The sequence below is a fragment of the Phragmites australis genome, chromosome 12 (assembly GCF_958298935.1).
Source record: "Phragmites australis chromosome 12, lpPhrAust1.1, whole genome shotgun sequence".
Classification (NCBI taxonomy): Eukaryota; Viridiplantae; Streptophyta; class Magnoliopsida; order Poales; family Poaceae; genus Phragmites; species Phragmites australis.
The window spans coordinates 6,624,607-6,636,282 of NC_084932.1; the positions used below are offsets into that span (position 1 = coordinate 6,624,607).

An 11,676-nucleotide genomic window follows, 5' to 3' on the forward strand; every position below is an offset into this window, starting at 1 on the left:
ATATGCGGTGATACAATCCTCTTTATGGATCATGACTTAGTAAAGGCCAGGAATATGAAATGCCTTCTCTACAGTTTTGAGCAATTATCTAGCTTAAAGATCAAGTTCCATAAGAGTGAAATGTTTTGCTTTGGTAAAGCGATAGATAGTCTAAGTCAATATGAAGAAATATTCGGATGTGCTAAGGGTGAACTCCCTCTGTGCTATCTGGGAATTCCAATACACTATCGCAAACTCCGAAACTCAAATTGGAAAGGAGTTGAGGAGAGATTTGAAAAAAAAAGATTGAGTAGTTGGATGGGCAAGTATTTATCATCGGGAGGTAAAATTGTCCTCATCAACAATTTCCTTAGTAGCCTCCCAACTTACATGATGTCTTTCCTCTCGATCTCTCACAGAGTTCTCAAAAGACTAGAGTACTTTCGTTCTAGATTATTTTGGCAAAACGACAGTCACAAAAAGAAGTATTACCTAAGAAAATGGAGTGTCCTCTGTCAACCCATAAATCAAGGGGGTTTAGGGATTCAAAATCTCAATGCTCGAAGCAACACTCTACTATGTAAATGGCTATACAAATTAGTATCCAGGGAAGGGATTTGGCATAAACTAATTTGTAATAAATATTTGGGGTCAAAAAGTTAGATGATGCACTGGTGATTACCACTTTTGGGTAGGGTTAATGAAGGTGAAGTGTCATCGTTTTTGCTTTGGCACCTTCATAGTCAAAGATGGCTCAAAAACCAGGATTTGGGAAGATACTTGACTAGGTAATTGACCCTTGAGCACCCAATATCCTTGTCTTTATAACATAGCGTGCAACAAGCAAGACACGGTAGCTAACGTTCTCCAATCTTTTCCACCAAACATCGCTTTCCATCGAGATCTAAGCAGACCTAAGTTCATAGCATGGAACGAGCTATTCCCTCTCCTTATCAACATCAATCTTTCATCAGAACCGGACGAACTCCGGTGGAAATTGAACAAATCTGGAACTTTCTCGGTTTGGTCCCTTTACCGAGCTCTTATAAACAATGATGAACCTCGAAGGACAAAAAAATCTGGAAGATAAAGACCTTCCTTTGTTACCTACAAAGAGGGGTCCTCCTAACTAAAGATAATCTTATCAAGAGACAATAACAGGGTAGTCAAAAGTGTTGCTTTTGTCACAACAATGAGATGATTAAGCATATTTTTTTTTATTGCTACTTTTCATGGTTTACCATTCAAGTAGCTTCCAACCTTTACCCACCAAGAAATGTTCCAAATATGTTTGGTAATTTGCTTTGTGGGATTAGTACACAATGAAAAGACAAAATAATGAGAGCGACGTTAACGTTTTGTTGATCATTGTAGCTATGTAGAAATGATGTGGTTTCTAACAAAAGAAAAATTAACTCTCCGTTGTGTTTGCATTGCAATGGTAGGAGCACTTGCATATGGTGGTGACGGCTTATACTCTTATGGTGTGGATGGTAAAGAAATCTTTATCCGATTTGAATGATATTCTAGATTTCATATTGAAGACCTATCATAGACCGCTAGCTGGCCATCATTCTTTTTGGTCCCTTTTCTTTTTTTTTTCTTTATGTGGTTGTGTACATTCTAACTTGCAGAAACCGAAAATAAACTCTTACGTGCTTATATCATCTTGATATAACGCTAAAGTTTAATAAAGCTTCCTTTATTGGAAAAAAGAGAACCCATGCTCATATATCAAGCAAGTAGTAGTAGCATGCTGAAATCAAATTAGAAATGTGCAGATGCTAAAAGCCTATATGTTGCTGCCGACCTTGTGTTCTAGAAGATTCTAGAATGACTGGGCTACGATCTCACAGGTTACACCATCAAAAAAGCATCAATGGTTGAGCAGACATGGTCACAAGAAAGTCAGTTTAGTAACAGTCTTAAGAAAGAAAGAAATTTATGGTCAGGGAATTTCATAACTGGAAACCAGTTTTTGTCAAGGCTTCAGTTGCACCCTAGAGCCACATGTTTGCAACTACCACTCTACCAGCCAAGGCAAAGCTGATCAGATATGCAGAAGTGCAACAGCTCTTCAGATTTCCTATTCCTGAAGCATATGTTTCCATTATAAACTGCATAAAAATTAATGGGCACAACAAATTACTATAATGCATTGCTCATATAATGTAGTTCTCCGATGACCGCAAGTTTGCAACAATATTCTTTAACTGATACAACAGGGTTCCCATCAGAATATAAGTACATAACTTCTGTTTTTTTGTCACTTTTCTTTGTTTGGGGAAATTTTATTGGTTCATTCTGTCTCGAAGGAGCACAGAAGCACTTTCCAGCATGTGAATGATCAGCCTTATTATTGTGTAGCTGCAGATCAATGGAATTGCACTCTCCAACAAGCGAAGAAAACCATGTTATTTGTGGATGGAACGGAGAAGCGGAGTGATTTCCGGGACAACCCTGTAGATGTGCACTTTTATGTTGTCCTCCTTAAATAGCTCAAAGACACAAACATCAAACTTCTCCAGATTATTTCCTAGGGAAAATTTACCCCAGCCACCACTGAAAGAGGCAACACAGCGGTCACTGTAGTAAACATAGTTAACTTCCCAAGGCTTTCCTTGTGGATCCCAGAGTGTCATCTTCTTGCTTGTTTTGGGAAGCGACTCTCTGACAAATTCACATGAGATGTTCTGCAATACAATGGAGTAAGTCAGAGAAGAAATTGCAGTGTAAACAAGCCAGTGGTAAATACACAGGTACATGACAACGCTGCTCACTGGACAGATGAAAGAACCAGAAACATACAGCGGTGGATCTAAGGGGGGGGGGGTGCTCAAGCCCCCCTACTTAGTTGGCACAAGTGGGAGCCCCCCCCCCCCAAGCACCCCCCACTTAGCTGGCGCATGGTCAGATACTCAGATGAGGAATAGAGGACCAAGTGAAGAACACCGAGGAAGAAGAGAAGCTGCGTTGGTTGGGGAAGAGTTCTCCTGGGCCAACTGGCATGTTCGCTCTTTGCAAAATCGTAATAAACCAGCCCGGCCTAGCCCAGTTCACTTGCTGTCTGAATTCTCATCCCTGATTCTCCAATCTCCCAGTCCCTAATTCCCCAATCTCATCCCCGATTCCCCAACCAAGTGACCAACCTGCGCAGCTACACAGGCACAGGCAGGCGGGCGAGTCACGAGTGGGCGGCACGGGGCACATCGTGCAGGAAGCGCGGGCGGCTGAGCGGGTGGGTAGCCAGCCTGTAGGTAGGCAACGGGCGGGTGGGCGGGCAGTGCGCAGCAGTGCAGGACCGAGGCAAGCGGCATGCATATCGATGAGCCCCCCCCCCCCCCCCCTGAATTTTGGTTTGCGTCCGTCCCTGGAAACATATCTTTTTGTAATTTTTCTAGGCTCTTGGTGCTTCAACATCACAATCAGACAATACAAAACTAACTTATAAAAGTAAAACAAACTTTCCTAGTCCAATGTGGGATCGGAAACTAGAAACGCAAAAGTAAGTTTTTTAGAACAATAAGCAAAGGTAGTTAAATAAACCAAACTAGGCTAGTTTGCAAAGTTACTAAAAAAGTGCTCGAATATTATTTCTTGTTACAAAAGCAGTGGGCTGCAAGGAGTAGGAAAACACAAATAAGTGATAAATATAGTTGGTAGATTTTCAACAGGTGCAATAAGTACAACATAAAAAAAAAACTTACCTAGAAATGGAATGTCAAGAGTAATGCATATCCATATAGAAAAAATGGAATGCAGCATCTGTACACAGATCCAGCTGATTATATCAAAATGTTGTACCTGTGAATGTCCTTCAGCTATGCCCGGCTGCCAATAACAGTGTTTTTATATACTAAACAGATCTATTTTCCAAGAATGGACCCATAAGTCTATACCCATTTATCACAATAATTTCCAGGAATGAAAGAAAGCATACAACATCTGCTCTTTCCTTATTATTAGGGAAACCAGCTCCATCCAAATTTTAATTAGTACCAGCGGGCATTTCTGTTTCCCAATTTTGAGCTGGACAATGGGGTCCAGGATTTCTCACAATAATCTGACTCTCTAGTCTCCTCGTACCTAGAAGCTGAATTGGTAAACTCTTGCGCAGCGACAACCTGATACTTCAATACTCTGAGTTATCGCAAGATTGGCAACACTTGATACTTTTGTAAACTAAGATATGTAGATTTTTATCTACGAAAGTAATGATGCTTAACTTGCTTGGAGCATACTTGAGTATTATCATCAAGGAACTTATATGCCAACTGAGAAAAATTCTAACTACAGTGCGCATTAAGGAATTCTGTTCACACATACAACTACAAGGAATAGCTTTGAGCTCGATATAAATGAAGTAGCATATGGGAAATAAGTGACATTACCATGAAAAATCCCACATAGACATAAGAGTCCATCATTATTTGCATGGCGAAAGGATTCTTTGATTTAAACTCCTTTGCCCTTTTAAGAGCGAGGTTTTTCTCTTCTTCAGTTACTGGACGCCTTTGTGATATTACTACTGGTTGCCTTGCCTTCTTAAAGATGACTGAAAAATGCAATAACATCAAATCATTCACAGAAATCACACAGTCCAAAAGAACTGAATCTCTTATTAATAACAGACGATGGGAAATTCACGTCTAACAAAAAATATCAGGGGAGGACTAACTTACATTTACCACCCCTAGGCACATCCTTATCCCTGATCCGAGTCTGGTTGGAACAATTATATTCATCTAACAAACTGACTGAGAAATTTGTGATATGCAAAAGTTAGCTTGAATGGAAAGCGCATGGATGATAATGATTCTGAATGAATCCGAGCTAGAAGAATAATGGTTGCTCGTGAGTGTGCCAGACAATCTACAACAGATTTGCAGCAATGCATGTGACTGGACAGGCCATCGAATTGTTTTGATGCCAATGCTCAACTGGGATTGTAATCTTGTTTTGATATAATAGAGCACTTATGTTCTATTCTCAAAAAAAGAGAGAAGAATCAGTGATAATATATTAGTCAATAGCCACCACCAATACAGAGCTTAGACATGGGGATCTTATGGAAATTACAAGCCTGCAATGGCATAACACATGGCCTCATGAGTTCTGACTGTGCACTGCAACTTATCAACAATACAATTACAGGCATGTGATGAATGGGTTACTCATTTATGCAGTTATCCTGCACTCAACTTGATGTTGTCACTCAAAACATGTTAAAATAATTGCACTCTAAACTGCTAGCAGCTATGCACTTTTGCCATGAACTAAATGTTGAGTACATCAGAGCAATTATTCAGTTAAATTATACATTTTCTGAAAATTAGGGATATATTACCTTTATTGCTGTTAAGGATTGTCGATGCTGCCTTAGATGTGCCAACGATACCATCAGGCCTCTTTTTCTCAGCTTTCTTCCACTTCGATGCAGAGCCATCTGCTATGAGATCATCCGTTCCTCTATTCCTTTTTCTTGTGGTTCCATTACCCTCCTCTAGGGGGAAAGTCGATATTTCAGATGTCCCACCTGCATCGATGACTATGTCCCCTTCACCATTTTCTACATTAACGACTCTGTCCTTACAAGGCTGAGCAACCAAAGCTGACGGGTCCTCGACGCCCGATGGACAGAACACCACCACACAGAATTGCGAGTGTCCATCATAAGTGAATACTAAAAAGTGACCCTTCTTGAGGGAATGATCTCTAACAAATTCATTCCACCCACCTGCGAACCACAATCCTTCGGAGTCTGAAGTAAGTACTACTTGCCACGTGCCGCCGCTTGGGCTTTTCAGGGAAACCAATCCAGAAGGCTTGTCCTCAAGGTACTGGTGGAACGGCGATGGAATTTTCTACATAGTGTCAACAAATAAGAAGTTGTTGGTTTTTTTTCCCTCTAGAATACACACAAGAACTTGTTGACGCTATGAACTACATATCTGATGCAATCCCAGCTCAAAAATAAAGCCATCAAATAAACGGTATAAGAAGTTGTATCATCGTGATATAACGACAATTTACAAGAGAAAAATAATGTTTCCTTTATCAAATAAAAAATTACATGTGGTCTACAAATGTGATGGCCCTGGAATATGCAGTCATAGCCTGGAAGATGAAACAGTACTGAACACTGATAACATGAGGGTATAGGACTGACAGCAGAAGTAAATGACTAAAAACAAACTAACAAGTAAAAATCTATTAAAAAATAATCAATGAGCATTTCCCATTTGTTTTGGCCATTGCAAGCCGCAGAGTTCAGATTCCTAAACAAGATAAAAGAAATGCTCGATCATCATCGCAGCATCTCACGGAGCAACCAAAAGTAATTTTTGGGGAAAAAAGCAGCGAAAAGTAATAGCACAGTCCTCCATTGATTCATGGATGTAACAAGACAGGGGACTCAAGAAGCTCACCAATCGCTCCCCTGATTGCTCAGGGAAGAAGACCTTGAAGAAGCGCTGGCCGGCGCCTATGGCTTCCCCCTCCTTCCCGTCCTTCTGCTTCTGCTTCCCCTCCTTCCCATCCTTCTGCTTCTGCTTCTCCTTGCCGCTCTCCCGCGCCGCCACGGCCGCGCTGCTGCTCCCCTGCTGCTTCTTGCGCCCCATGAGCAAGGAGGACACCCCAAGACCGAAGATTCAATGATTGTTGCGGGCAGGGCAGGACGCCCGGCCGGCAGCCCCTCTGAATAGAGGACTGTGGGCAGTTACCACCGGTCACTGGAGTCTGAACCTTGGGTTTTAAGGAATGCCCAACGCAAGGACAAAACGGTCAGTCTTTACAAGACAATGGGGAAAGAGGGGAGGAAAAGTTGCTGAACTTGTGCTCCTTTTTGGGCAGTGTGCTGACTGCTGGAAATATGTATCTGCAAGAGAGATTGTAGCTAGATTTTCCTTTTCCTTTCCAGGACAGCGTAATGCAGAGGCGTCTAAATGGCCGGTTCGATCTGGTACGGTACGGGTCCAGTCAGGTACGATCCACATTAGGCATAATCTGTTACAGCTAAACAGATCGTATCGTATCGGTCCACGTGCCGTGGCTGCAGTCCAGGCACAGCCTATTTAAGATCTCGTTATACCGTGCCGGCTCACGGCACGGTAGGCCTAATGTGTTTTTTTTTTTTTTTTTTGCTTGTCGGCCTGTTAACACGTGAAAATCGGAAAAGAACATCAAAAAATTGCCGGATGTTAGGATCAAACTCATAATCTCATACATGGGAAACAATCACTCTACCACCCTATTAAGCATCTTTTTATGTATTAAGGATAAACAAATTATATAAAACCTTAGAAAAATAGAAAAACTTAAATGAGCCATGTCGTGCCGACCCGGCATGCCGTGGCTTTGGCCCAAGCACGGCCCGCCTAACTGTGTTGTGCTGGCTCGGCCCGTTTACTCTCGTACCGTGCCGTGCCTTGCCATTTTTCCCGTACCTCGGACTGGCCTGTTAGGCCCGACCCAGTTGGCCACCTTTAGCATAATGCTTGATGATCAATCACCAATTTTTACATCTAGTATGTAGATGCAAAAATGATACTGGGGGCAATGTGAAAGGGGAGGGGGTGTGTTTGTAGCGTGTCTTTCAAATATCTATGGTGGACAGCTTGGTCTTTTCAATATTGCATGTAACACCTGGAACCTCCACAAGTTCGGAGTGCTACTAACCTATATGTCCATCGAACAAGAAAAATTCAGCAGCATCTTCTCTAAAACTAGAGGTATAATTGACCAAACATCACATAGAGATAAATAAATATCATCATACTAATAGCAATAAACATCCTAGCAATGAGGAACAAACCTCGATCATGGAAAAGTACAATGACATGTTAACGCGTCTAAAGATAGCTAAAAAGATAACATGAAAGATAAACCAAAAGATGAAGGTGCTTGTTGCAAATGACGTATATCGCTTCATTCACTTCTTAATTCAAGATTCAGGTGAACTTTAGAAAAGTAAATATTAAGCAACAAGGTTATGCATAACCAAAAGACACAACTTCTAACATAAGTATATACTTCATGCTTCGCATACAAGGAATATGAACAACTGCGAGAAATAAGACATATTTCTTTCTGTTATCTCATAATCTGGGAAACATCCAATCTTTAGAATGTGGTAAGCAACTAACATGTTCACATTTTTATTTGATAAATCATTATACGTGCGGCAATTAAAAGATGGATGTAACTAAATAACAAGTTAAAGCATAGTCATCTCCTACATTCACTTGACTTCATCGGTGATGAAGGCGGACACTAGCTGCGACCTGCAATGACTCCACCTGAACAAACACACAATTAGCACCACGACACCACAAACGGTAAAGCAAAAGAAGGCACACGCTTCTACGCCCAAAAACCACGCAAACCCAGCAATAGAAGGCTACAGAAGGACATCTACCACTTAGCTCGCCAGACGTCGAGCGAGAACCTCATCTAGCTAGGTCGAAGAACGAAGAACAAGACACATCACACTGTCTAACTCTCACCAGTCACCAACATAATTAGTCAAAAACTCCTAATCTTCTTAACAAAAAAGAACAAAACCAACGCCATCGGGAAGCTTTCGACAAGACCTACAACTTCCATTATGACCATACAATTGATTTCAATACCGGTTAGACCTAAAATTAATTAACCCGCTACTCACTAACCAGTCCAACAAACACCTATCCAAAAACGTGGATGACCGATCTCAACTATCTACAAGCGTCTAAGGACAAAGAAGATGTCACCTTTGGAGTGAGATCTCGGATCAACAACGAATCCGACAAACTCGCAGGAATTCCTCTTCTTCTCCCTTCTTCATCATCACCTTCTTCTTCTTTCTTCCCTCTCCTCTTTCTCCTCCTTCCTCCTCCTCCTCATCTTTTTCTTCTTCTCTTCTTTTTCCTTTTCTTCTTCTTTTCTTTTGGCCAGCCGGCCCTTCCCTGCTCGCCGCCCCCAACCTCCTCCCTCAAGTATTGTCATCGTTCATCTTATGGCCATTGCAAATGCTTCACCCACTGCAGTGGTATTCAAAGAAAAGTGTTAATTTTTAATCTCTACTGTATAAAACACGAGTTGTTTTTGCGTCACCTCTTCCCCTATTCTCCTCCTATCTAATAAAAACCTTTAAAATTTGATTTAATTTTACCCACTTTTATCATCCATTATCATCTTATAGCCTCCCCGCCTCGTTATTGACTACGGATATAGGCAATGGCGAAGCTACGTTGACCCTCCATGGTGCACATGCACTAGGGTAAAAACACAGTGTAATGCTATTTAGTGAAATATTGTTTGAAAATTTATGCATTGCTATATGACCATGGCATTATTTGCTCTAGCTTCACCGTTGGATATATAACTTGTTTTACTAATGAAAATAAAAAAAGGAGGAAAATTAGCAGATAGTCTCCTCCTACTTTTTCGGATCTCATCTGAAATTAAACTATAGCATCGCTCCTAACGTATTCGTTTGGTGACGCTCCGATAGCGTATCCATATCTCCATACCATAAGTTTTTGCTTGATGTTACCATGCCCAATATTTACGTTTTCGTTACAATGCACGGCACTTAGCTAGTGTTAAATTTGTGGCATACAAGGCATTTTCTCTTTAGTTTTAAAGAGTCCAGCAACAGATCTTAATTTTTTTTTTAATATAAACTCAAGCCATTGAGATAGTCGTTGCTCACAAATAATTATTTTTATATGAAATTTACACACAAAATTTTGAACTGATCATTAAGCCACAAAGAAACCAAATGGGTATACCTCTATGCAGAGGATCCTCCATGCACACACCACATGCATATACAAATCATTGCACATAAACTCGTCTAGATTTAAGGTGTGGAAATGTGGCTTCTCTTGCAACAAAAGGAGGTGACAAATTATACATACTTCATTTAATTACACAGGGATAAGAGTAAGAAAGTAGTTAAGGGTGTTTGGATAGTCGACTATAAGTGTTTGTTTGGTATAGTTCTAGCTCTTTAAAAAAAATTGAGCTAGTTATTCCTAGTTTTAGAAATTTTTGGAGTCGTAGCTATGGACAAATTGAGCATTTTGGTTGAACATCTTGTTCTTATTTTGGACTAAAAACAAATATCTAAATCACTTTATTTTATTCTATAAATTTTAAATCCTAGATGGATCTCGGAGCTAGAGTTATGCTAAACAAGGTCTAAATATGGGGTAGAAGTTTAAATGAGTAGTCTAGCAAAAATGAGGCTATTTTTTTCAATTTTGACAAGAATAGAACTCACGGATACTTGAGTGCTGTTTGGTTTGCAGTAAGTGTTACCTTAGCAAAATTTGGCAGCATTGACAAAATTTAGCTACCACTTGCGTGCTTTGCTATCAGATTTCGGTAAGGTTCTCCTCCACTCACTTGTAATCTTTGCTCATTTTCTTGCAAGTAAATGCGAAAACGTAAATAAGGTTGAGAGATAAGTTCGATATAAGGAATTTTTATCTTATGGTATCGATGGCATAAATGTCACCTCTAGTCCACGTTGGAGCTCCATAAAGGATATGCTCTCGGTTGGCACGACTCTTCCGGTCATAGCTCTTGAGCTAACAAGTCACTGAGACAAGGACTCAAACATGATGAGCCACCAAGCCACCAAGATAAGATCTCATCACTAGTCTCTCTTCCTGTCACTTGCCGCCGTAATCACTTCGGAGTTTGAGCCACCAAGGTAAGGGTCCCCGCGTCCTCGTACACATGTCTTGATATCGCTCCACACCAAGTCAGAGGGTCAACAAGCTTGAGCCAAGACCTAAGATGTCGGTGAGTCACCAAGACTCTAAGGCACCGACATACCACTTGGTACAAGTTAGGACCACTCCTTTATCCCTTCTTCAAGCTACAACACCTAGCTATAACTCACTCTAGGCCTATAAGAACTAAACACTCTCTAATCTTGTGCTTAATTATCTTGGATAATCACTTTAAGCACTTTGGTGGCTTGGATGTCTTCTCAAATGTGTATGAGTTTCCTCTAGACTCCAGCAACATACCACACCTTAAAATGACTGAGTGTATGGGTATGTATAGTCTCAAACCATCCAACTAGCCATTTTTCTAATGACTCAGAAAAATTGTTAACACTGGATGATCCAATGAGAACAACAGTACTAACACCGGATCATCCAGTGAGTACAGCCTCATAAACTAGCCGTTAGAACTCTATTGAATGCCTTTGTGAACACCAGACACTTCGGTATGCCTTAAAATCCATCATCGGACCTTCCCGTGAGTTATCTTTAGCCATCTGAGCCTTTGTAGCCTCTCTTTGTAAAATACTCTGGTGCATTCATCTTCAGATCATTGAACCTTCTGTTGGGTCGTTCTTCATTCTTCAACACTTTTAGTTGTCTCTGTAAAAAATGCCCTGATGCTATACTTTGGTGTGCACAAACCAAGCACCGAACCATCCGGTAGGTTGATCTTCAGTTTTCTACACTTGCATTCTTCTCTGCAATAAAGGCTCCGGTGTAACACTGTGCGGATCACCGGACTATCCGGTGAGGTCATCAGCCTTCTCCCCCATTGTCAGAAATACTCCGATGAGTTCAACACGCAGAGCACCGAACCATCCGGTGAAGTCATCAACCTTCACTTTGCCTCTGGATAAAATACTCCAGTGAATTCAACTCCTCTACAATGGACCTTCCGATGGGGAAAATCTTC

The 11,676-nt window shown here is 40.9% G+C and overlaps 1 protein-coding gene across 2 annotated transcripts; it reads right to left on the reverse strand.

The window, feature by feature from the left end:
* Positions 1-2,111: 2,111 nt before the first annotated feature.
* On the reverse strand, positions 2,112-6,743 carry LOC133887119 (B3 domain-containing protein Os11g0197600-like). Of its 2 annotated transcripts, XM_062327043.1 has the most exons (5): positions 6,408-6,743; positions 5,327-5,843; positions 4,662-4,736; positions 4,371-4,534; positions 2,112-2,672 (listed from the first exon to the last, which is right to left on the reverse strand). In XM_062327043.1, exons 1-5 carry the CDS (start codon positions 6,597-6,599, stop codon positions 2,394-2,396), a joined length of 1,227 nt encoding a protein of 408 aa, XP_062183027.1. In that variant the 5' UTR covers positions 6,600-6,743; the 3' UTR covers positions 2,112-2,393. The 2 variants fall into 2 exon arrangements, with proteins under 2 accessions (XP_062183027.1, XP_062183028.1); XM_062327044.1 differs by lacking the exon at positions 4,662-4,736.
* Positions 6,744-11,676: the final 4,933 nt, after the last annotated feature.

Coding starts and splice junctions, on each gene's coding strand:
- LOC133887119 (XM_062327043.1), bottom strand. CDS start 6,599: ATGGGGCGCAAGAAGCAGCAGGGGAGCAGCAGCGCGGCCGTGGCGGCG. Junction 4,535..4,661: donor TGTGCCTAGGGGTGGTAAAT/GTAAGTTAGTCC, acceptor TGCATTTTTCAG/TCATCTTTAAGAAGGCAAGG. Junction 2,673..4,370: donor TCTATGTGGGATTTTTCATG/GTAATGTCACTT, acceptor ATTGTATTGCAG/AACATCTCATGTGAATTTGT.